Source organism: Myripristis murdjan, chromosome 5 (assembly GCF_902150065.1).
Source record: "Myripristis murdjan chromosome 5, fMyrMur1.1, whole genome shotgun sequence".
NCBI classification, from domain to species: domain Eukaryota; kingdom Metazoa; phylum Chordata; class Actinopteri; order Holocentriformes; family Holocentridae; genus Myripristis; species Myripristis murdjan.
In genome coordinates this window covers 8,066,363-8,093,508 of record NC_043984.1, presented here as the reverse complement: position 1 = coordinate 8,093,508, position 27,146 = coordinate 8,066,363, and the positions used below count along the sequence as shown (strand labels likewise).

Sequence of the window (27,146 nt, the reverse complement as noted above, 5' to 3'; positions counted from 1 at the left end):
TGGCATCACTTACACGGCCGGCATCTGCCCTGTACGATTGTGATAAAGTAAGGAATGTTTAAGAATACACCACTTTCCTTTTATGTGTTGAAAGGGGGTCCACTTCTACTATTTACATGAGTCAGCTCAGAGGAAATATGTGACAAGTCAAATTCAGGGGAAATATAATAAGTATGGTATGCAGTGAGTTTGATGGTTTCCAGTTATAAATCTGCAGTTTGTTGTGACTCAGCCTGATGGGGAGCACAGAATGAGATGATGAGAGTTTCTAGATATAAATCAGCAACTACATCTTATCAGGGTTCTTAAGGTGCTTGAAAATCCTTGAATATTTAGGGATACTTTATTAGTATTATTATTAACTTATGGATGAATAAGTAAGCATGGATGGATGGATAGCCTTGAAAGAACTTATTTTTATTGTAACCCCTTAATACTTGATTTCCCCTTAAATTTTCCCTTATGTACCTTGAAAGGTACATTAAAAAAAAAAAAAAAAAAAAAAAAAAAAAAAGTACATATTGTTTTACAATGTCACATCACATACATATCCAGTACAATGTCTGCTGGTTGCAGCTTCATTGAAGCTACATCAGGCTTAAACTGAGTGAAATATTAAAGTCAAGATACCATTGTTTTATGGCTGTAGCATACACATACACACTGGTGTCTTTAGAAACCTTGAGATCTCGCCCAAAATTTAAAATAAAGTTCTGGGGGTCTGAAGAAAACTCCATGCCATGCAGCAGCGATGAGCCCACTCATGAGACCGGCAGGTAGTACACGGGGTAATATGGGACCCAAATCTAGCGCTACGCCTTAGCTCGCTGGACGTGAGAACTAGGATGAACACAACTTCACATCTTAAGGAAAACACTTTGATGGATATTTGTGTTAATGGCGCAGCAGCTGAAAGATTTCGCCGTGATCTATGATCCATAATTTTGACCTCACTCCAAAACATGCCACTTTAGAGTTGTTGAATTTCAGCAGAGGAGCTTAAAACTCACTTAAAAGGCCTTGGATTTGATGTCCGAGTGGACACGGCAACCCTGGTTTATGCAGCTAACCTCAGAGTCAAGTGGAAGCAGTTCAACTTCAATGTGTTAAGAATGCACATTTAGTATTTGCCATGTAGCTATGACACAAAACATCTGCTGCTCTGCTGCACTGTTGTTCCACATCCGAGAGGAATTGCTTAGAAAATACAAATTCCTCTCATTTGACAGCCATCAGAAGGGGTTGTGGTGAAAGATCTGGCCCTGGAAGCCATCTGGATGATAATTTTATGATAGCTGCATGATGGAAATCAATATATCTCACTTATTACATGAAATAAAGAATGAATAATTGCTCAGAAAATGCACTGCATACACAGAATAGATGCAGGGAGGAGTTTCTGCTTGCTTCACTGCAGCCTGATCAGAATGAAAACAGTTCAAGATTCAGATAGGCATAATTGTCAGAAAAAAAGGGAAAAAAATCCTTGCAGTGGTGTGGGCGGGGTGCAGGAATATGCCGCTGTTATCAGATGAAAACCATTTAATGACTCGGTGATTTTACTTTATTTAAATTTTAATTGAAGTTTCATCATCCTCTATATAATTTTTCAACTCTCTAGCCTGTGAAGTCATTTCAAAACACACAGTACAGCACCTGCCTGACCCACTCCCACCCAATAATTGACATTTTGGGAAAATACGTTTTTCATTCAACAACAACAACCATATTTTCTCCTTTTAGCGCAGTGTTGTTTTCTTAAACTAGTCGCCTCGTTCCCCCTCTGGCCACTGAAACCTCCAGTGAGTATACTGTGTAATGAGCAGTTAATTCTTTTAGTCAGTTATTTCTTATCTTGATGAGGAAGCATACCGCACTTTGCACTAACTTGTTAAGCTTTATGAGGAAATTCATTCAAATTAGCTCAAATCGGTCCGTCTGGACAGAATACCCTCAGGGATTCTTGTCTGTGTCGAAAGGTCTTCAGTTCAATGAGTGTAGCGCCTCGACCACTGATGGTTAACAGATTTACACATTTTAAAAAAGAAGTAACATTTAATTGTTATAAGTGATAATAACCAGGTTCAATAGGGTTTCAGGCAAGCCACCACATGGTGTTTCTGTGCTGTGTTTGAGATAGCTTGTGTTTTGAGGAGCTAGAGCTTTTTCAGTTATCTGGACTCAAATTTGCTATCTATAAATGAAAAAATATTCAGCACAATGTCACTCCGGAATGAAGTATCTTGTTTTTGGCTTGGAGTCCCATAGTTTTTGCAAGCTTTCTATTTTTAAGTCGGCCACTTATAGCGGTGGCGAGGCTTGGGTGGTTCGCAGAGAGAGAGAGAGAGAGAGAGAGAGAGAGAGAGAGAGAGAGAGAGAGAGAGAGAGAGCGAGACGGATTCGCTCGTGTCCCATCACTCAGCAGAGCGTACGCTGAAGTGTTAGCATGGCACACCTGAGCAAACAAGACAGCAAAAAATATATGCCTGATTCTGACATCGATGTACTCGTGACTTATTGGACAGGCAGTTATTGCAACACTAATGAATTTTGCTGTTCAGCTTTTGTAAGTCATCATCATGCATCATACTTTATGAAAAAAAGAAAAATTTAGATGAACAATCAGCTACAGAAGGGGCTAGAGAGATGGAGCGTGTAGTTCAAAGCAGAAGGAGGGAGAGAGAGAGAGCGAGAGAGAGAGAGAGAGAGAGAGAGAGAGAGAGAGCCCTGCACCATGCAGAGTTATTCCCCTGTGACAAGTGGAGGACGGTTCAGTGACGAAGCCTCAGGCAGTTGGCTCGGCCCTCTGGTTCACGACACTTTGAGTATTCAGCCAAAACATCTGGGCGCTCTGATATATGGGGGCACACTGCAAAAACAATAACAAGCTTTGCAAGTCAGTGTGTGTGTGTGTGTGTGTGTGTATTCTTATTATTTTTTAAAATCTTCAGTTCAGATTCATCAAGCTCATGTCGACATCTTTTTTCACATCAAATTTTATGCATGTCACTTTGCTGCTCTGATCAAATGTCAGGTTTGGTAAACTGTATTCTGCAAGTCACTGCTTCAGAATGCTTTTTCTCAGTTTTTGTTTTTTTAAGTGTGCAGCGTCCTACATGTGCAATTTAAAGGTCACTGTGTGATTTAAAGGTCTTCAGTCTGAAAATTGATTGCTGTGCTTGTTAGTTTTGGATTTGACGCATGTCCATGCTAAATGGACACACACAGACATGTGTGTGTGTGTGTTTTCGTGCATCCAAACATGGAGCGTGCATCACATATTTGTAGAACTTGTAGGTTAAGATTCAAAGTTATTCTAGCATGTAAATGTGAATGAGGCTGGATTTATGTTGGTGATGCTGACAGAGGTAAGTGTAGATAGACAAGGTTGGTTTCCTACATGTCTGAAATTAAGATGTATGAAGATGCAGTTATAAAATTGCACATTGCCTGATTTTCTCTCACTCTGTCTCTCTGAGACAGAGAGACTGAGAAGTGTCAGTGCATGGCAAAGTGGCAATGATTTATATAATATTTATATAATATTATCTATGTAGGTAGAGGGGTTTTGTATTTCCCAACATGTTGCTGTTGGCTGTTTCAACTAGTTAAAATAATTACCAAGTGCTAACTAGGTAATGGAAAATAAACAGAAAAAAGCTCATTCACTCTTTCAGACAGTAACATCTGGGGAAATCTGAGTGGCTTTAATCAAGTCCTCTGCTATTTTTGTTTTTGCCAGGCAGAACAAAAACTGAGCTCACATCAGAAGGGAGACAAGGAAGCATGGAAATTGTCTGGCTGTTGACAGCCGGTGACCGTGACAACTTCAGCTGTGGCCAAGTTTTCTTGTCCAGTGGGCTTCCTGAGCAACACGCCGCCCGTTCAGCTGCTTTTTGCATCAGCTTTACAGGAGATGAAGGGTGTTGATGGGAGTCTGAGCTCGTGTTAATGACATGGCAGTGTCTGCGGTCCTGATGGGAATTGACTTTTTCACACTGTACAGCAAGTGTGCAGGGAGTGTTTGAATTGTGACAGTATCCCTTTAAGCACAGAGCTGTCAGTGCAGAAGCAGACACACTCCAGTGACTGAGAGTGCACTTGTAACAGCAGATCCCTATCAGCCCCAGTCCAGTCCCTCAAAGTCCCATTCAGCTGCTCTCACAGGGGGAAAGGAGGCTAGATCAGAGAGAAGTCGACATGTAGTTTCATCAGTAATCATGTATATAATATATAATATTATTTACCAGAACACACTACACATCTGTTGTAACTATTTCTGGATATTGTTCATGGTTTATTCCTCTGAACAGTGTTAATGCTAGTGATAATTGAGAAGGTGTCTCTGTCAACTGAAAACTCAATACAATTTTCCCAACGCAGAGCTGACTGTATAATCATTGAACTAAGGTAAAACATTTTTTTTTCTCATAAATTTGCGAGAAATTTGTAATCTCAGAAACTCTGAGTTCTTTTTCTCAGAATATTACCCCCCTCTCCTGGCCACATACATTTTTTTTTTCTTTACAATGGCCCTAATACACCGCCACACAATCATTATAATAGTTGGAAATAAGTCTAACTATGTACAAAATAAAAAGGCAATTCAAAATAATTTAAAATGTTGTCCTCCTTTAATGGTGCTGATGCTGTTTTTTTTTTTTTTTTGCTAGAAACAGCAACAAGTAATGTTTTTTGGCATATACTCTATATTTGTTTGTTTGTTTGTTTGTTTGTTTTGTATCAGCTGCTGTTTGCCTCGCCAGTTAGGGAGTTAACACCAGCTTTGCTATAAGTCCCACTGAGATATTTCCAGCAGCTGGGATGCAGTCTGACAGAGCATCTTCTCTTCTCAGAGTACCAGAGGTGAGCTTCAGGTTTTGCTATCAGTCCCTCATCACAGAGCAAGAGCTTCTTTCCAGATTCATTATTTTGCACCAGGGCTAGATCATAGGACCATGGGGCCCTGGGCCACAAACCTCATGTGGGACACCCTACACCACGCTCATGCTGAATGAAATAATGAATATGTACAAAATTAGACAATTATTTACTTCTTCCCAGCTATTCTTTCTGCCAGGTTCTGACTCTCCTCATTTTTGTCTTTTTCAGCACAAAATAGTGCACACATCATAACAACGGCATGCTGGCTTTGTTTGTTAGGGTTCACTTCTCGCATCAGGAGACACATCATGTAATTAGTGCACCTCGTCTGCGCTCACTTGTGTTGTGTTTTCGCACCACAGCACAGAAAAGATATAAAATACAGGACAGATTGTTGTGTAGTTTGAACAGAACAGTGAGCTTTCTTAAGTCTTGCAGTCTGAGCCTGGCATTTGGGGCACAGCCATGAACCTGCAGACACTGACACATGTTCACAAGCTAAGGCTAAAGGCATTGTGGGAAATGTAGGAAACTGCAGAGGAAGACAAAGATGCAGGTTTGTGGGAAAGCTTTTACATGAAGAGACATTATAGCACGACATCTCATTCCAGATTCTAACAGCATAAGAGTATCCAAGTGTGAGGAGTTCCTCCAGCTTCACCTCCCTGAGTATCAGCAAAGTGCTCCATCCTCCCATCGACCAGTATCGCATTTCATGATCGTCGCAGGCCTCCAGATGATCGTAGCCGTGGACAGACGCTGCTCAGCCCAGTAACTCAGTATCCCATCGAGGCCAGGGCTGCCAGCCCCGATCCAGACACACTCCAGCGACCAGCGGTGCACTTGTTACCCCAGATCCCTATCAGTGCTACTTGCCTGTGCGTCAGCCATTTTATCGGGGCGGTGTGGTCGCCCGGTCCCCCTCCGTCCCTCCGTAAAGTCACTCCGAGGGCCAGATCACAGAGAAGCCAACATGTGGTTTGAGTTAGCATCTCTTGAAACAAGCCCTCCATACGTGGGGCTGTGCGCGTATTCCCAGAGCCCTCTGGACAAGCACGTCTTGCTCACTTCTAATTGTGTGTGTGTGTATTACTAATTGGCTTTGTGTGTGTGCATGTCCTTGTGTGAATGTATGCCAGTTCCTGTGTGTGAATTTGCACGTTTGCATGTTTCTGTGTATCATGTATTGTAGTGTGAGTATGTATGTGTAGGTGTGTGTGTGTGTGTGTAGTTCTAATCCAATGGCAGGAAGCAAGGGTCAATTAAAAAGTCAGCACATTGTGTCTCAGGAGGCCCAACAAAAAAAATCAACTAAAAAAAGAACCTGCTGAACTTTGGATTTCTTGTTTGTTTCATTTAATCTCAACTCTCTCTCTCTCTCTCTCTCTCTCTCTCTCTCTCTCTCTCTCTTTCTCTCTCTCTCTCTCACACACACACACACACACAGATTCACACACATTATATCAGCCCTGCACACTTGTGCTGCTCTCCTTTCTCACACACGTACACAGATACTGTATGGGTGCATGTATACAGAGCACAAGTACCTCCATTGTGTGCTGTGTCTCTCCCTCTCTCTCCTGGCCGGACCATGCGTCGGCCAGGTGGAGGTTTTGGCTTTCGTCAAAAGTTTATCTGCACAGCATCGGGGGGAAGCAGAACAGGAGGGGAGAAATGAACCGGCGTTCCAGCTACTTTCTCCCCATTTGATTATTTGATTAACTTCTCGCTGCGTCACAGCATCTGTTCTTTCCTCCGTGTTCCAGGTTAGCGTAATTTACTTACAGGCACAAATCCCTTCCAAAAGGCCACTCAAATTTGTGGCTGCTGAGATTGGTATCTCGTCACACATTAAATCATTTTCTGATTGAACAGCACCGCACTTGTTTAATCTGAATCTGAATCTCAATTAAGCCAGACTAAACATAATAACACTTGGATAACTTTATTTAGGCTGTGGAAATGAGTAATATTGCCGTCAGCAAGCATGGGGATTGGCAAATATGATAACATGATTGGTTAGAAGGAAGAAAACCATGAAAAAAATACTGCTGGTGATAAGTGTTGAGAGTGGAAGAATAGCCAGCACTTTTGAAAAATGAACTGGCAGTGTGTTTTGAGCAGTCATAATAAACGTGTTTCAGCAAAACAGCCATGGTCAGCATCAATCAGCATAAATGATTTCTCAAGGTTTTTAGGCTTAGCACCATGTTTTGTCTTTATGCACGCCCAGTCTCTATTTGTGGATATGACTGCAGGCAACATTGCCTGGCTATAGTGGATCAAAATCACACACATATACAACCTGTTTTGTTTGTTTGTTTGTTTGTTTTTTCAGTAAAGAACTAAGATATGAAAGGAATAATATGCTACAATTTCATATTTAAAAAAATGTCTCATTACCACTTACTAACTGATATAACACAACAGTATTTCAGTCTATATCCAGTTCATAAAAGCTTTTATATTTACTGTTCAGCAGTTTGTGGAAGCTCTTCACTGGGAAAAAGCCTCGGCTTTACAGGAAGTGATGTGTTTTTTTATATTTTTGGTGTACTGGAGGAAAAAACTGGTGGTTATTTGTAAGACTGTTAGCTGGGGGGAAGTTCACCTCAATGGCAGGAGGCTAACAGTTAGCATTTGGTGCATCCAGCCAGTATCCAGCACTCAGTACCAATTAGAGGAAGAGAACACCACTACTGTCCTACAGCTAGGAGGGAGGTAAATAATATCACATTTTACAAAATGAGTGAAATGCCCCTTTAAGAGCTGCTACAAGTTCTCATTTTCTCGTTTGTGAGTTAAAGCTCGTCTCCAACGTAGTGTATGCTAACGTGTTGGCATGGAACACCGAAGCAGATGATCTCTTGAGGACACACGGATGATTTTGGTGACTGTGTTTTCATTACTTAAGAGCAAGTTGTGCAACAGGCTCCTTCAAGAAACAAAACCGTGGAAGACAGGAAAAGCATCATAAAATTTTGTGATCTGACATCTTTTTAAGAGAAGCGATCCATGCCAATGTCAGCTGTGTGTCCTGGCCTTAAGTTCCCCTCCCAGTGCCTCAAACAGCACACATCGGTGACTGGTCCTCCCACTGGGACCGATCTGTTTGTTGGTCCAGCGGTATATTTATCAACTGCCTGTGTTTCTCAGTGGCACTGATATCCTGGGGAAATGGGGCTTGAGGGATGGATGGATGCCTGGGTGGATAGATTATTTATTTGTCAGGGGTTAAAGGTCACGGCATGGCATCATGAGTTGGCACCGCCTGATATTCCCAGAGATGGAGAGATTGGGGTCTTTGTATACCAGACCTCTTCATGAATTGGTGTATCTATCTGCTGGACAAGCGGCTGCAATGATGAGAATGCAGCATTTGTACTGCTGAGCTGGGGGGAACACTGAGCAGAACTCATTTCACATGTTTTAGGGATTTTGAGGGTAACCTAAAGGGTGAAAAGCAAATACCCGAGGATGCATGGAGCCACAAATACAGGGTTCTTACAGTAACCACTAAACACGCAATCACTGCCACTGAAGTTGACAGCTTTCTTTCTTTCTTTCTTTTGTATTTCTCTGTTGTTCATTCTTCCTCCTTTCCTTCATTCTCTCCTGCCGTTCAGTCACTATTTTCGCCATGTTCTCTAAACATTTACTGTAGCGTTTTATATCCGCAGTTGGAGAACTTCATTAAGAAGAGCATGAAGCCGGAGATGGTTCAGATCCAGACCCATGCTGTGCACAACCAGACAGCCACCATGCTGGAGATTGGAACCAACCTCCTTACACACACAGCAGAGCAGACACGAAAGCTCAACGTGGTCGAAGCCAAGGTGAGCGAGTCAGTGAAAGAGGCATATGTGAGCCATTCCCATGTGGGCCAATCAGCAACACTTATCACCTTGTTTTGAGCTGAAGTTATAGCGTCCCACTTGGGCCAATTGGTGTAATTTTAGAAAAGCTGGAAAGACTGCAGAGGGGCATCATCCTCCAAGTTCAGTCTTCAAGTCTTTCATTCCACTGTTTTCTTATTTTTCTGTCCTTTTTTAAATACAATTCTTATTGTCTTTTTTAGTTGTCATGCAAAAATTAAAAAGTGTCTTGACAAAATGATGTCAGTTGTTAATCCTTTTATTATGATTGTAAATTGGAACAAAATGGGGTCACAAACTAGGTTCTATTGGCAGGCTGTATAACTTGCTGTGACAGTCAGGAATTTGATTCTTGCTGATGTTGCCCATGCTCAGGCATTATGGGAAAAAGCATCCCTGGATGTCATACCATGTTATAACATTAGCGTGCTGGCTGAAATGAAACCAGATGGACTGCAGCCCAGGGTTTTATGTCATTTTTTCGCACCAGGTGCTGAACCATACATCAAGGATAGAGATCCAGCTTCTGGAAAATTCTCTGTCCACCAACAAGCTGGAGAAGGAGCTGCTCCTGCAGACCTCTGAGATCAGCCAGCTACGAGACAAGAACAGGTGGGGAAGGGGGGGAATCCTCTGTATCTGTTTCTTTACCTCATGTTTGTCTCATCTCTCTCTGCTTCAACTCCATGTTTGTGTCTTGCTCTTTCTCCACCCCACATGACCATTTCAGGCTCACAGGAACATTCTTATCCACTTTCTGATTATTGATTATTGTCTGTTGGGTGTTGTTCCTCTGACTTTTGCTTTTACCATTAGTTGTATATGTATTAGTTGTCCTAATGTTGGTGACCAGGTGTGGAACTGAAGTTTCTTCTACTCTTGTATACACTGAAATTTAACATGGTAAGACTATAGAATATATCATTAAGGAAAATTAGAATAAATGAGGTGCAGGCTCCCCTCCTTGTCTCTCCCAGCCTTACTCAGCTTTACTGTCACCCATCTTTTCACTCGCAGAACAATTTACCCAACTTTGAGGCTGACCTAAATCTGAGAATTAATAGTTATACATCATAGGAAGTGGTGTCAAAGTGGTGTAAGTGATACAGGAGTGGAGTCTTTTACAGAAATGATAAACCCAGTTAAAAATGTGGATTTTATTTTTTAGTACAGTCTTCATCATCTACGAAGACTTGAGTGTTCCTGAAAGTCACAAACTGTTCTAAAAGTTTTCCACAGCAATTCATAGGTCAAGGGCCATTTAGCAGTCTACACAGGGTGATGCAAGGATTGTTCCTTGTGTTCTTCATAGAAAATGTGCTAAGAAAAATTTGTAATGTGTAGTGAATGTTTATTGCGATGGCTTCTGATAGGGGCACAAAATGAAAATTGTTAGTGAAGGACATTGCTACGGCCCCCTGGGGTCAGCTGAGAACGATCAAGGACCCTTGGGTACATTTGTACTCTCGGTTTAGAAGTATGCTCACATGGTTTATAAAGAGTGCTCTTGGATTCATAATCAGTGCTTTCACATTACAAATCCATGCGCAGAGATTTGTAAACCTCATTATGGTCAGTGTTCTCTGAAGAAATCAATTGTTTGAGTGCTTGGGTTGCAAAGCTGAAGGCACAGTTTACAAATGTGGGACTGCTATATGAAAAATGGCTAACATTACTGATGTTTGGTATGTTTTTCTTTCCACCACTACAAATTCACTTTTAGAAAATGCGTAGGTCATGATTCTCAAAATTATATGCACTGATTTGTCGAAATCCACTGCACTGATTTGTTGGATGTTGACGTGCAAAGCTCCTGCAGATATCCTGCTAATACCTAAAAAAATCCTACATTGTTTTACATTTGAGAGGAAAGGCCAGTATTGCCTATATTTTGGTTTTGAATAGGATTCAGATTGCAGTGGTTTGGCTCTTGACTTGGTCTTAACGTCATTTGGACTTTCTTTTGACCAACACCTGAATGGTAAAGGTCCTGAAACTGACTTGGACGTCTTTATTTGTGGTGAAAGCACAACACACACACACACACAACCTTAATAATGGTTACATATTTCTACAATTGCCCCCAGAGACAGATGAATGTTGAAAACACGTTTTATTAACAACCATCTGACCTAAAAATTGAGCTCGCCCTCTGAGGGGAAAAAAAAAATCTAAGTGCCTTATCAGTGATTTCACAACTTAACAGAGAGATTATTTGAAATACAAGCAGTCATTACAGATGATGGAAATACATCCACAGCTGTTGCTGTGAGACACAACAATATTTGGAATCACAATATTTTCACTATTTTTCATAGTGAGGTGAACTTGGACGGTGCGCCGTGCGGTGAAACATGTGGAGTAATTATCTAGCGTATTCTCTGTTTACAGTAACAGATATAATGCAAACAGAGAGCCTGAAAGGGGTGTGTTGGAGTGTGTGTGTGTGTGTGTGTGTGTGTCTGCGAGAGAAAATGAAAAAGAGTAGGGTGTGTGTGAAAGAGAGATGGAGAAAGAGAATGACAGAGAACAGACTGTGTGTGTGTGTGTGTGTGTGTGTGTGAGTGTTTGAGACGGTGATTGAGACGCAGAATAGTTTTTGGGGGTAAGAGAGAGGGAGGGAGGAAGTGATTGAGGAACGTGTGTGCATACATGTTACCTGACACACCACACTGTTAATTATGTGCTTGCCTTGAAAAGGCAACACATCTTATTATCTTGCATATTTCTTCTTCTTATTATTATAGTATTTTATTATTCTGCACTTTTTCGGCGTGCTACTCCTCCTACAGCTTTGGTTTTAGGCCCCCACAATGAATTGGGAAAATGTGCGGCCCCATTGGGAGAAGTGTGCTATTACTTTTATAAGGAATCCGACCCACGGAATTCTCAAAATTCCAATTTTCCTGAAAATTCCAGCCATCCGAAATGAATGGCCAAAACTTCATAAGGCTCCAGGGCCCAGAGCTTTTGACCTGCATCCACGCACCAAATACGAAAAATGTGCATCTTGTGGAGATGAAGAGGTGTGTCAATTTTCAAACCGATCAGACTTTGGGATTTTTCATAATTCACAATTTAAATCACGATTTTGCCCTCATAGAAAAAGAATGGGAAATCGGCAGACACTCATGCATTTTCAAAGCCTCACAGCTCCCTCATTCTTTGGCTCACAGACTCCATTCAAAGCTTAAATGACTCAGCAGATGTTCAACTTTATGTGTGTCATCTTCAATTTATCATGTCTGCTTTAGTTTGCCATAAAACACAGTTTAAGTTTGGAGTTATTTTTGAGCCGCCTCTGACTTTTGAATGAGTGTGTATTGCGTGAGCTAGAGTGGCATTCCTGAGGGCTAGAGTGGAGCAGCCCTTAAAATTCGCCTAAAACTTTTGTCTTAAACTTGCTCTCCTGGCCACAATTTTCACTGCACATGCATAAATTTGGGATCAAATTGTAGGAAAAATAGTTGTGCTTTGAAAAATGTAAATACAAAAGCAAAGTAGCTTCAACTTTTTAAACTGTGACCCTTAACGAGGCAGGAGTGCCAGCTCTCTCCCCCATAGACTCCCATTATATCTGAAATGCAAAGTCTCGGGAGAGAAGCAGAAAGACACACTTTTCCAACTCACTCTAAGGTGGGCATTTATGGGAGTTGGAAAATAATTTTGACACAGTTTGAAAGCCCAAAGCCTTGCCTTTCTCATGGTACATTTTATTTTCTGCTCGGACTTACTATCATTGACAAAGAAGCATTTGTTTGACCACTACTTTTAGGTGATTTTTCACAGAAGCAGCACTATCACTCATGCTGTGTGCTTCATAGAGCCTCATTTCTGGCTCCACCCACACAAGCCCCAGTAGCACAGTGGATAGTGTCTCTGCCTGCCATGCAGGAGACCAGGGTTCAACTCCCCGCCTGGGCAAGAGCCACAACACTACACAGCCCACAAACAGCATAGGGCTGGCGGTTTACACATGTCTAGGCGCTCGCAAGGCAAGCACATCAAAGTTTCTTCAGAAACTTTATATCCTCTAGTTCTCTGATGAAATCATAAACACTCAACGCAAAGAGACTGAAATAAAACTGAATGTCACATCATTTCAAGCAAAATTGAACTTCGTTGTGTAGTTCCCTGGGTGTTATGAGTCCACATGGTGGTGAAATATCCTCATTTGTGCTCCTCTGGACCGCAACACTGTATTTCTATCTCTCCATTAAAACATCTCCCCAAACAACACTTAGCACATAAATGAATGCAAACAAAGTGAATTCTAACAATATGAAGAAAACAACTAGGCCCAGTGCCCATTTTATTTTGTGTCACTTTATTATTTGTGAAAGTATATTAGGACGTTTCCTCCTGGTGCAAGGTTACTATGCTGACGTTTCTCGCTCCCAGCCGGATCTGCTTTCTAATTCAAATATGAGAATAACAGGAAAATAACCGTGTAATTTCCTCAAAAAATCGGTACCAGGATTTGTAGTTCTTTGTACTGGCATAATCTGCTCTGTTCATGCTGGTTTAAACAATAAAAGTGTTAATTTGGGAGCTGTTTTACTGAACTATGGAAGTGAATGGAGAGATAGAAATACGGTGTTGTGGATTATCAGCTCAGGGGAGCACAGAGCAGCTAATAAGGATATTTCACCACCATGAGGACTCATTACACCCAGGTCACTATACAACCCAACTCTCTACCGAGGTTCAATTTTGCTTTTGTAATTGAATATATGTTGAAGAGTGTGTAAACTACCCAAACGCGTGAAATCAGCTTTAACATGGTTTCAGTGCAGACGGTGAAAAGAGGACAGATGTATTTCTCATCAGTGGTCTTGCTGAAACCAGAAGAATGCGTTAAGGTTTGGTTTGTTCTTCCCAGACAAGAGGGAAGAGGTGGACTAGCAGTTCAGTTCTGCTATTCTGGGGTTGTGGTTTGGTTACATGGCTGCTGGCAGGAGTTCCACTATTGTTTATGTATGTTCATGGCCATATTCCAGAGTGTCCATAGATTTTTACAAAGTCTAAAATTGTCTAAATTTATGGGCTAAATGTGTATTAAATGTGTAAAACACGGATATTGTATTTTTTTGATTTGCAATTAAAGTTTCTTTGTGTTGCATATCCTCTACTAAATTAATCATGAAGTTAGTAGTGCAATCTAAATCCTGCCTGCTTTGCAAAACAGAGCTGTACTGCAACAAATCTCCAGTGATAATCAGCTTGTTTCCAGAATTTTCATGAATCAAGTGTTATTCCCTTAATCCCAATGGGCTGCTCTGCTGTGTTTCAACCATATTAAAAAAAAAATAAATAAATAAAATCCCTGAACAAGTGAAATTCCATTGGAAACAAGTGGGATTATCTCATCCCGGATAAGATAAGTTTCTTTTAACCTTGCTTAAAGAAAAAAAAAAAAACGGACTTGAAGACTCAGTTTGCGAATAAATGACTTGTTAAGATGGATATTTTTATGAAAGTGGATTTGGTTTCCCTAAACAATTGATTTCCTGGTGTCCTTGCCAGACAATTGCACGAGTCACCCCGATCCGAGTCCCAAGCAAGTCTCAAGTCATTTGGTCCAAGTCTCAAGCAAGTCCTGAGTCTTTCCTGTTGTGGGCAAGCAAGTCGAGTCAAGTCACAAGGTTATGTCGAGTTAAGTTGAGTCGAGTAACAAGTTTGTCAAGTCAAGTCAAGTCGTAAGTTATGTCAAGTCGAGTCAGCCACAGGCTGTCAGGTCAAGTTGAGTCACAGGTTATTTGATTTCATTTGTCCATTACAACATTACAGGTCTGTTCATTTAGATCATTTAGATTTAGATTAGATCTTATTGATTTGGTTAGTTTTATTAAAAAGCATTTTGAGCTGTTACTGAATTACATGCCTGTCTAGTTATGCAACACATTAGTACTTGTATTATATTGTGTCATTTGACAACAAATTAATATAGGTATTGATAATTAAAATGGCTGTAAGACTGGTAAAAATGGCTAGGACCACCTTTTGTAGCCCAGAGGAGATATGTTGCTCAAACACTCAGTATGTAGTGTTAGTGTATGTTTATGAGTTGTAGAACATAATAAATTATCTTGCAGGGGTAGATGTTTAGCAGTAAGTGTGAGTCAAATAATTTAGCAATATGTTAAATTATTATTTGAATCCCCACACACATGCACACTGAGCGTTTCTGCGTTGCCGTTTTCCATCAGATTGGAAGTTTTTATAAGCAAACTGGATTACTTTGGAAACTAAAGAACTGCCTGCAGTTTGCATGATTCCAAATAACAGCAGCGTGGCTGTGTCTCTGGCTCCCCTACTGATCATCAGAGTGCGTGCGCCATGCATATATGCATGCAGTGCCTCTCTGCTACATGCAGGAAAAACTAAAGGGAGTGGGCTGTCTCCAATCAATCAGTCAATGGTCTGAACCTGCACTGCTCTATACTAATATGATATTCACGTGGAAAAAAAGACAAACTTATGCCACAAGTTGTCAGAGTCAGCCTGTCTCAAGTCGAGTCGAGTCAGAAGTCATTGTCTGCAAGTCAGAGTCAAGTCAAGTCTTTTTACCTTCAAGTCCAAGCCGAGTCGCAAGTCGTCAAATTTGTGACTTGAGTTGACTCGAGTCGAGTCACTATGACTCGAGTCCAATTGTCTGTGTCCTTCTTATACTGACCACTAATTGCAGAGTTTTTCCAAAGTCAGAAAAAGGCTGCTTCTACTTTGGTTTTTAACAGTGGCCTTATAAACACATGTAGGTGGCAGTGAAAAAAAAAATCACAATTTGTCTCCTCTGAAATCCTGATACCCTGAAGTTGTACATGCAAGGATATGCATGCACACACGCACGCACGCACGTACGCACACACACGCACACGCGCGCACACACACACGCAGAAACCACAGCCTCATAACAATCAGTGACTCCCCATCGCTCTGTATTAGAGGTCGAGCTCAGTGGGAACAGGCAAGATTTATGTTGCCTTGTTCATAGAGAGGTCAGCATATTGAAGTGATCAGAACCAGGAGTTGATAATGTGTTTCTGCTCCTAATATGGTCACAGTCACACCTACTGGGGGAAAATAATATCAATCTCATAGGTGTGAAATAGCAGCATGATGAAGCTGGGAAGGGCAGCTGAGAATGATGAATGCTATTTTTCTCTTTCAGGAGAAAATTGACCTTGTATTGTATGTTTTGGTTAGAAAGGCATAGCAGACATTAATATACTCTGGGGTGGATCTCTGGTTCTTAATGTACCATTTTTTTATCTGAAATATCTAATAGATATAATATGATAATATTTAAATCCTGCAATAGGTGGAAGGCAAATACATCTAAAGTCAGTTTGCCTGCATTTTTAAGTTGGCATGAATGCATCTATGTGATAATATTAACTAGTTTCAAATTGATGTTATGTAGAGGCAAATTAATACTTAATACTTTTTTTATTATTATTATTAAACATAACATCACTGATTAATGAATAAATGAAAATGAAAGCACCACAGTGGCAAAGTATGGTCTGATGATTGCCATCTTTCTGCGACAAAATATAACACCCACTGACTTATTTCAGCTGCCTCCCTTTAAAAAGCATGTCTGGAGCCTGTTTTCCCGGCCTGTTCCCTGGCCTGCATTCAGAACCAGAGGGGTGAATATGAACTGGCCGTCAAGCCAGTTTCAGAGTCCCATCTTTTGTTGTGAAGCCTCTGCCACTCTCTCATCAGGTTTCATTCGTTTGGCTCCTAGTTTGTTGCTCCAGCCATGGCTTACAACTATTTTCAGCGGTTGTGCTGCCTGTTCAGCCACAGAGATAGTGTGGACTGTTGTCCATGCTGGCTGGAAGAGTGATGATCGGGCTATTAATCTTTGTTGTGCAGCTTTAATGCCTCTCTGAGAGCAGGGAGTAGCTCGGAGTTACAACCTCTGGTCCATTATAGACAGATTTGTTATACAAACCATTTGGCTTGGAATCCTCCCTTTTGCAGTGCACCCGATGTTCCTCTTAAGCCCTCTGATGTCTAGTGTCAAAACTTTGGGCTCTTCTCTTTTCTTCTCCCGTGTTTACCTTCCTCTCTATTTCTTGTCTTTGTCAGTCGTTTGGAGAGTAAAGTACAGATGCTGGAGTCTCAGCAGAGAGGAGAGCTGGAGGACATGAGAGAAGAGAAGAACCGACTACAGGTACAATATTTGGGCATGTTCAGCAGAACATTGCTGTTGGGAGATGCCTGTTTGGGCATGTTACCATTGGATTAGGTCATCACCACGTATTTCTGCACACCTATATCTATTCATTTTACATGCAATAGGCCAAGCTATTGAAAATTAAATGCTTGGCCTGAATTGTAAAGCGCATAGCTCTAACTGTACGTAAGGTGTGTTTAATTGTGGATTTCTCCAGCATTTTATCGACAACTTAACTGGATATGCAGTACACAACACTCAGAGTGTTGTGTAGTGTTGTGTGATCAGAGTGTAAAAGGTAAAATGCGTAACTATAAAAGCAAAATGTTAAAATATTACAGGAACAAACCCTTAAACCTAAAAAGCTGCCCCAACATGAAAGTAAACATTTATTTACCAATAGCTAGAGGCAACTCAGACCAAGACTCTAGAGTGCAAAGTTCCTAGCTGCAGTTGACCAGTAAAATGATATGTGCTCAAGTGTACAGGTGTACTATTTGCACCATCATGAGCTCAAAAGATCTCAAACATGTAGTAGTGAGACGTCACTTGGGCCACAACACCTGCAAACAACCAGCAGATGAAGACAGGAAATGGAAGTGCATAGCTGAGTAATCAAATCAAACAAGTAATATAGTTCAAAACAATACAAATATAGTGAAAAAATCCAAATACAGTCAAAGGTGAAGTGTAATGTAATCCTTTTCCTCCTAGTCTGTAGTCAGGACTCAGATGGCAGCCATCGAGTCGCTGGAGAAGCAGCTGAGGGTCGCCAGCAGCAACAACACCGCTCTGCAGAAGCAGCAGGCCCAGCTGATGGAGTCCGTCCACACACTCATTAACATGGTGTCTAGCACTACAGGTAAACACACACACACACACACACAGACACACACACACACGCACACAAACACACACACATTTACAACTACTTGTGCATGTATGGACTGCATCATGCAAACAAGCTACGAGCATAAGCTGTCCCCAAGTTTATTTTTCTTAGGTTAGTGTGCTTTCATAGATATGTGTGTGTGTGTGTGTGTGTGTTTGTGTGTGTGTGTGTGTGTGTAGGGTCATCTCCTAGGAACCAGAGGTGGAAGGACTGTGCAGACGCCTACAAGGCTGGCCACTCCGTCAGTGGTCTTTACCACATCTACATCGGAAACATGACTGAGCCCATACAGGTGAGGAAAAATTACAAAATTGCACCAAAAAAGGCAAAAGAAAATGAAGAATCTCATCAGTCGATTCACTATAGAGCTACTTACATCTTACTGGCCTGGGTGCAACTCTGCTATAAAAATCTACACTATATTGCCAAAAGTATTCACTCAGCCATCCAAATCATTGATCCAATACAATCACTTTCATGGCCACAGGCGTATAAAATCAAGCACCTAGGCATGCAGACTACTTCTACAAATATTTGTGAAAGAATGGGTTGCTTTCAGGAGCTCAGTGAATTCCAGCGTGGTACTGTGATAGGATGCCACCTGTGCAATAAGTCCAGTCGTGAAATTTCCTCGCTACTAAATATTCCACATTGGAACAACAGCAACTCAGCCACGGAGTGGTAGGCCACGTAAAAACACAGAGCGGGGTCAGTGGATGCTGAGACGCATAGTGCACAGAGGTCGCCAACTTTCTGCAGAGTCAATAGCTACAGACCTCCAAACTTCATGTGATCTTCAGATTAGCTCAAGAGCAGTGCGTAGAGAGCTTCATGGAATGGGTTTCCATGGCCGAGCAGCTGCATCCAAGCCTTACATCACCAAGCGCAATGCAAAGCGTCGGATGCAGCGGTGTAAAGCACACCGCCACTGGCCTCTAGAGCAGTGGACACGTGTTCTCTGGAGTGACCAATCACGCTTCTCCGTCTGGCAATCTGATGGACGAGTCTGGGTTTGTCGGTTGCCAGGAGAACGGTACTTGTCTGACTGCATTGTGCCAAGTGTAAAGTTTGGTGGAGGGGGGATTATGGTGTGGGGTTGTTTTTCGGGAGTTGGGCTCGGCCCCTTAGTTCCAGTGAAAGGAACTCTTAATGCTTCAGCATACCAAGACATTTTGGACAATTTTATGCTCCCAACTTTGTGGGAACAGTTTGGAGATGACCCCTTCCTGTTCCAACATGACTGCACACCAGTGCACAAAGCAAGGTCCATATAGACATGGATGAGTGAGTTTGGTGTGGAAAAACTTGACTGGCCTGCACAGAGTCCTGACCTCAACCCGATAGAACACCTTTGGGATGAATTAGAGCGGAGACTGTGAGCCAGGCCTTCTCGTCCAACATCAGTGTCTGACCTCACAAATGCACTTCTGGAAGAATGGTCAAAATTCCCATAAACACACTCCTAAACCTTGTGGAAAGCCTTCCTAGAAGAGTTGAAGCTGTTTTAGCTGCAAAAGGTGGGCCGACATCATATTAAATCCTACGGTTTAAGAATGGGATGTCACTCATGTTCATATGTGTGTGAAGGCAGATGATGACTAAACACAGAAAACCAGCTATAAAAATGGATGACACAATTCTAAGACTAAAAGGCTCGTTCTGAAACTGATACAGCAGCCTTAGTGCTTTAAGTATTATACCTAATTGTAAATGAAGCCTATTCACTGTTTCAAAAAGTGACACCTGCTCTTACAAAATATCTGATTGTACCAAATAAAAATATATTTTAGCACATTTTAAAGCTTAGCAGGTAATAAGAAATACATTTGAGTCATCTGCTAAAATTAGTTATGAGATCTAAACTCAGTGAACACCTCACTGGTTGGAAATTAAAATATATTATTAAATGCTATATTATTGAATGCTTATCACATTTATCACACAGTCCACAAACATGGACTTTTCCTGCTCAAGTGCCTGGTGTTGGAAAATAACTAAATTAAGTGTCAAGATTTTTCTGTACAACGATCTTTCCCTGAAGGTGTACTGTGACATGGACACCAGCGGTGGAGGGTGGACGGTCTTCCAGCGTCGAATCAATGGCAGCTTGGACTTCCAAAGGACCTGGACAGAGTACAAAATGGTGGGTTCCATTCATTCACTCTTAGAGTCATCATTGGAAACCTATATTGATACTGGAAAACTGTCAGTGTTTGTCTATTGAACTTCATTAAGCATATCTGGTTGTCAAAAAAAAAAAAAAAAAAAACTCAGAAAATAATCATTCTTTTGTAATATGACAACTTAAGATAGATATTTGGGTGTTAATGCTATGATTAAAAAGTGCTCTTGCTAGTCAAAAACTGAAACAATGTGTTTCCATTTGTATTTGTCTATGTAGGTAGCAAATATATGGTTTCAAAGAATAAACCAACTGTTTTGGAAACTGGAGTTACTTGAGAGATCATCAGCCATGTGTTCCTGGTAGATCATTGGCTCTGGGTTTCGATCCTTGCACTTTAGCATATGCTATGTAAGTGATATCCAGCATTAACCAAAAGTAGAAGTAAAAGTATTGAATAACATCTGGTAATATTTGATGATGAAAAAAAATCTTGTGAGTAGCCACTGTATGCATTCACTGTGTAGTGATTTTTAGCTCTCCAGTCTCCCATGAACCCAACCCTTCACTAGCCATGCAAACGTGAGAAGTAGGCCCTGTTTAAAGCTGCCACAAGATGGACAGGGGCTACGTTTTTGCACCATTCCGTTCCCCAGTTTATCTGTCTGTCTGTCTGTTTGTTTGTTAGCAGGATTTCTCTAAAAGTTATGACTGATTTGCATGAAACTTTGAGGAAAGGTTGCTTATGGAGCAAGGAGGAACTGATTAATTTTTCACATGGATTTACTGAAGTGGGCTGTGGCTTGTCATAAAAAGGCATGTAACTTTCCTATAGATTCTCTCCATGAAACTCTGTGGAAAGCTTAGTCATGATGCAAGGAAAATTTTATTAACTTTTCACACTGATGGGTGAGATTAACTTTTGGTGAAGATCTAAGCTGTAGAACTGTCATATCTTCACAGCTGCATGGCATTGCTGGAGGCATGCGCTCTGCTGAGTGCTTTCTGGTCTTACTTTTAATATAATTGTAATCGCCAGCTGTCTCTCAACATAGCATAGAAGGGAGCACCCAAGCAAACAATCAGCTGGTGACACATACACAATAAATTTTCATCACTTAACAGCAAAATGGACCGACTGCCCAAAAACATGGTGTAGTCCTTTAACCCCCAGTGGAGCTGAGGAGTCTCCAGGTGTGAATATGTTTAACTGTAAAAGGCAAAGGAGGATGTCATGACACTGGAAAAGAACCTGTATCAATGTTGCCTGAATGAGTAAAGGCAAAATAAATATGAACGTTTCTATCTGTAGCATCACTAATGCTGCCCCTGCCTCCAACAGGGTTTCGGGGATGTGTCAGGGGAGCACTGGCTGGGTAATGAACAGGTGTACCAGCTGACCAGTCAGGGTCAGTACTCGCTCAGAGTGGAACTGAGAGACTGGGAGGGAAGCTCCGCCTACTCACAGTATGACCGCTTTACACTGGCCAGTGAGAGACAGCAGTACAGGCAAGTTTAATATAACACACATGAACTCCATATCTAACTGTCTGCCTATCTATTTATCTATCTATCTATCTTACATTCACATTTACATTCACATTTAAAACATAAGAAGTGATAGAAAAACATTCAGACAGTCTAAAGTGATAGCTCAAGTTATTACCCATATAGTGGTATTTGCAACTCCATACAGTGTAATAGATCCTCCAAGTTTGAACTCCTAGCTCGTCACTGGGACTGTTCTCCTCCAAAATTACTGAAGTTGATATAGACCACCAAACAACACAGTTCTGAGCAAAGCCAAAGTGTTTCAAAGGATGCACAAGAACACATGATTGTCTGGGAATCATTATCAAAGCTCTTTTCCAGCCCTCTGTCTTCAGTTCTCTTTCTCAAACTATTGCAACTACTTTGTCTCAGTAACATTTTGCACTATGCATTAAACACCTGCCAGATGTGTAAACAAACTTATAGCACTAACAGGAGCTGTTGCGCAGTGAAAGAAACAAAGTAGTTCAACTAATTAGCAGCCAAGAGGCCTGGAAAAGTGCTTTGATAATGAATCCCATACAAATGTGTGTTGTGTATCCTACAAAACATTTTCTTCAGCTTTGGTTCACTGCTTAAAATCATGTTGTTTGCTGGGCCAGGTACACTCAGGTGTGTTCATCTACATTTGTATGTTAGTAGTAAATACCACAATATAGGGAAGAACCTGAACTATCACTTCAAAATGCAAATGTAGACAGCAATTTGAGTCATCCAAATAATTAGAAATAGTTTAGCACTAAGCAATACCTCTTTTTTCTCCCCTTCCTCCTCACTCATCCCCAGGTTGTATCTGAGGGGTTACAGTGGCACAGCAGGGAAGCAAAGCAGCCTTGCCACCCACGGGACTGGTTTCAGCACCCGGGACCAGGACAACGACAACTGTGACCACTGTAAATGTGCTCTGATGCTGACTGGAGGTAACCACGGGTCTCGGCTCTGGCCTGGTCTAGTCTTTATCGTTGAACTGCTCTGGTCTTTTCTCTTCTTAAAAAGAAACAAGACAAAGTCAATTTTTTATGAATATCTAATTAACAGAACTTTAAAAATAGGCCTCACAAAGATTGAGGAAAGTGACCTTAGAGGGTGGAATTAGAAATATAACAAAAGTTTTCATTAAATTGGATTTTTAAAATACTTGTTCAATAATAACTTATATATAATAAAATATAATGTCCTGTATTACATCTGTCATAAAGGGTATCAACCACCAAATACTTCACACAGTCATGATTCCAAAAATACTTACAGTGTTACATGGCTGACAATCGAAATAAGTGGGGATTTCGCAAATACTGTAGCCTTTAAATCATATCTCCCAGTCACCCATCAGTACACTCCCCTGTATGTAGTTTCACCCTGTGTTATCGCCAAGATAAACAGCTCTTTAGCTCTCCTCAGCCTCCTCTCAATTAGTTTTGATCGCCGTTTAAGTTAATTGCTCCAGCAAAACCCCAACCTCTCTGAGGAAAAGACTCCAACAGTTACTGTTAGTGCAGTCATTTAAAATCAAAGAAAAAGAGAACCAAAAAGAGAAAGAGCAAGAAAAAGAAAGAAAGACTAACTATGATAAAGATAGATTGATATGGAATGAGTATGGGAAGGAAAGAAAAAGAAAGAAGGAAAGAAAGGAAGAAAGCAAAACAGGTTTAGAGAGAGAAATAGGGATACAGACGGAGCTAGAAAGAGAAGTAAAGATAGAAACAGAGGGAGCGAGATGGAGTAGTTCGTATTTTGAGTGAAGTCCAACACAAATGTTGGTAATGAGAGGTGATTTGCTGTATCATCTGTGTCATCTGAGCTCCATTGTGGATCCCTAATTATATCTGGAAGGGACTCCCGCCCTCTCAGTGGGCTAGCATCATGTTAAATAATGACGATCTGCTGAGGGTGAAGAAATTATTCTGAGGGAGGGAAAGAACAGGACAGGACAGGGCAGAAAGGAGAGAGGAGTGAGGACAAATTCGACATGAGGAAAGAAGGGAAGAGGAGGCTGTAATAAAGGGAAGGAGAAGTGAAGACAGAGGCTCTTTCCCATTTGGTTCCCCTGGCCAGTGCCAAGTGTCACTCCTTACTGAGAGGTAGGATGTAAAAGAAATGGAAACTCTTGGACACCTTCCACCATCCATCCATCCATCTATCCATCAGTAGCAGGAAGCTGCCATCACTATGGCAACCAATACATGGCTTGCTTGCCCTGCTGTTGTTACAAGTTGCTGAGTCTAGTCAACTGCACATGACCACATGATAACAAGAAAAATAAACCAAGGTTAGTAAATGATAGGAAAATCACTTGTGATGAAAAAGCCTGTGAGCATAATAATGCTTCTGTAGAATACTACTTGACTTATTCAGTCAAGGGAGAACTTTTGTTTCAAAGATTTTTCCTCCATGCACCTTTGGCACTGCACTTCAGTCGCTGCCGGAGCAGTGGCATATCACTAGGAGAGACAGTAGTTTGTGTGAGGGAGCAGGTGATCGACTGAGGTGGAGAGATAGCATAAGGCATTCGAAACGGAGAGAAAAGAAATAAACAGGAGTTGAATGGAGAGGAGAGCATATGGTTATAAACAATAAGGAAAGACGAGGAGAAAAGAATAAAGAAGAGGAAAATAGAGGGGAAAATGAGAAACAGAGAAGACTGAAGAAGAAAGGAAACAAAAGTGTGAAAAAGGAACAGGAGTACAGTTGCACAGGAGTACAGGAGACAGACTGAGGACAGAGGAAAGGATGGAGATGATGAGAGGAGAGGTGTAGATTACAAAAGAGAGGGAATAAGAAAGAAGAAAAGAGGAGCAGATTATACAGTGTGGTTAAGTCTTTGTGGGAAGGAGCGAGCAGTGCGATGTTTGACTAGCAGAGGTGTCTTTTTCACTGTAATTACCAGTAACTACAGCAACATGTCACACTTGGACCAACTCAGCTTTGCTCTCTACATCTTCCTCTTTCTCACTCCCTTTTTCTTTTCATACTTTCCTCTCTCCACTGCTCTCACCATTCCTACTTTACCCGTCCCTTTGCTTCATCTTCCTCTTCCTCTCTGATTCATTTGCTCTCTGTCCATCAGGTTGGTGGTTTGATGCCTGCGGTCTTTCCAACCTGAACGGTATGTACTATGCTGTCGGCCACAACATCAGGAAGCTCAACGGCATCAAGTGGCACCACTTCAGAGGCCCCAGTTACTCCCTCCGCTCCACCGCCATGATGGTCCGACCATATGACTTCTAACAACACCTCTCTGCTCCACCATGGCACAGCCCAATGACTTAAGGACACTCTGATTGGCAATCCCAATGGGAAAACCCAATTAATATAATATGGTACAGCCCTATGACTGCTAACAGAACCCCCTCTGATTGAACAACATCAGATTTCAGACTGGACGTTACAGCCTTGTTGCTTCATCTAAAAAAGTTGGAGTTTCAATAGAGGAACTCCTCAGATCCATTATGATTTATATCTCAATGTGATCTTAGAACATTTTTAAGATTGGAGATGGTAGGACCCACTGACTTTGGAATACCTCCACAATTCATAACCTTGGATGGTCCTTTAACTTGAGAACATCCCTCTTGTCCAGGCTGGGTAGTATGGCTGAATAGTCTCAGAAAACCTCTTCCATCACGCGCCATGGGCAAGTCCATCCTCCACTAATCTTATTTTGTGTTCCTTCTTTGGAGACATCTTGGTGGTTCCACCGGCAAACGGTCATATCATGTAGCCTTCTTGCACTGCGATGGTTTCCAGTCTGTTCCTCTTTCTACCAATCTGGAAATGCCATAAAATGAATGCAGGAAATCCTCTTCAAGCTCAAGGACACTTAACAGCCATAAACCTGCTAAGAAAAGGACACGCTGGTGGATGATCTCCCATGTGGATTATGAGGTCTGAGGTCTTTCAACAGTGAAGTGGACAGATGCCCATGCAGCTTGAACTGTCCTTACTGTCCAACTTAAACTGTCCTCTACACTGTGACCAAATGGAACAAATACTGACTCTTACAACACAATTCTGCTTTCTTTGCTGTGTATGTGAAATTAATCTAAAGAATAATTGAAGGAGGAGCTGCTGTTTTTCCCTCAAGAAAAACAAATGAGACAGCACGCATGCAGTTGGAAAGACAATGACATCGTTTTCAATCATTGTTCATAAGAAGAAACGGTAGGAGCCGGTGAACTAAACTTTGAACTGGCTTAACAAGTATCAGACTTTGATGCCTTAAGCCATCGACTGGACATTGTGACTTTTTGATGTATCGCAGCCTCTGAGAATTTGTTGTAGCCTGCAGATGGGAAACCCTGTAACAGACTGGAAATGGAACATCTAGGTGGGAATCCAGCTTGAAGACAAATTCTTGTATCCAGTACGATGTGAAGTTTGACACAGAGATGAGCAGGACAACCAACACGCAGAGTGAGGAAAAAGAAGATAGGGAGGCAGATGGACATTGATGCATTAAATGTTTATGATTGTAGGTTTGTTACAATACAGGTGTCATCTTCAGACTCACAGGGCAATAACTCCAAAAGCAGCTGCTGTTAATGCTTTAATGCAGTTTTTACCATCTCGTCATGCCAACATGCACAGTATCTAAGATCCGGATGCATAATAATTGTATTTCTCCTTGCTATCCAATATTCAGAAGATATGAATAGTGGACAGAGGTCATAGTCTGAATGCAGAAATCACAAATTGTGAACAGACGGAGAAGCTGGGAAATTCAGATGCAGATGTAAATAAATCCAGTAACAGGTGTATAAAAGCATATTCATGCCAAATGCAGACATAAATTTCTGGGATTTCATAAAGTCATTAGAATGAGACTTAAGAATGTTGAAATGACATGTGTAGCCATAGACAATGACCTTGGAAGATCTTGGTTTAAGTGCTGGGTATATGGTATGTACTGTGGTTGAGGAAGTAATGTTGGGTAAAAAGAAAGAGAGACAGAAAAATTAAGGAACAAAGAAAAATAGATAGAAAGCAGAGATTTTGTGACTTTGCAGATGCCTCTGGCACAGGAAATGTTGCTTTAATTATTTTTCCAATGCAAACAATATGATTATATTCTACAGGCTGCAACATTGTTCATTTCTGCGGAGTCTGATCCTGCCACCATGTTGCTGCTGGCGTCGACACCTAATCTCGGCACGCATGCACACATACACACACACACACCCATGATCCTTTAATATAGTATGTGCAGATGGTGCTCATGTGTCTGACAAATCCATTGTACAACAGTGAATGATGCAGTTTCAGGAAAAGGAGCCATGTAAAAAAAAAAAAAAAAGAGACTATTAAATGACAGCAGTGTCATATTTTAAAAGCATTAAAACATATCAAACAGATCCTTGTGGTATATTGTCATTGTTTTAGCTTATGTGCAGTTAGCACCATCAACAAGGGTGCCTTAACATTAAAACATTAATTAATGCCCTGGAACACACACACACACACACACACAAACACACACAATTAAAATGTGACAATTGTGATCAGTCCTTTTCAACACATTAGTCAGGTATTCACATTGTACATAAAATTGCCTTTTCAGCTCTGAATCTATTTATCTTTTGTCTGCGGCTAATATAGGAAAGCATCGCTTTTCTGTGAGTCTCTGTGCTGATTTGG

General features: G+C 41.2%; 1 protein-coding gene across 1 annotated transcript in view; it reads left to right on the top strand.

The window, feature by feature from the left end:
* angpt4 (angiopoietin 4) overlaps nucleotides 1-24,888 on the top strand; it is a 70,554-nt gene extending 45,666 nt beyond the window's left edge. The window contains exons 2-10 of the mRNA XM_030051876.1: nucleotides 8,565-8,720; nucleotides 9,250-9,371; nucleotides 16,860-16,944; nucleotides 17,662-17,809; nucleotides 18,019-18,131; nucleotides 19,881-19,982; nucleotides 21,304-21,470; nucleotides 22,299-22,432; nucleotides 24,580-24,888. Coding sequence (XP_029907736.1) covers nucleotides 8,565-8,720; nucleotides 9,250-9,371; nucleotides 16,860-16,944; nucleotides 17,662-17,809; nucleotides 18,019-18,131; nucleotides 19,881-19,982; nucleotides 21,304-21,470; nucleotides 22,299-22,432; nucleotides 24,580-24,740 — 1,188 coding nt within the window. The 3' untranslated portion in view covers nucleotides 24,741-24,888. The remainder of the gene's footprint in view (nucleotides 1-8,564; nucleotides 8,721-9,249; nucleotides 9,372-16,859; nucleotides 16,945-17,661; nucleotides 17,810-18,018; nucleotides 18,132-19,880; nucleotides 19,983-21,303; nucleotides 21,471-22,298; nucleotides 22,433-24,579) is intronic.
* The last annotated feature ends 2,258 nt before the right edge of the window (nucleotides 24,889-27,146 follow it).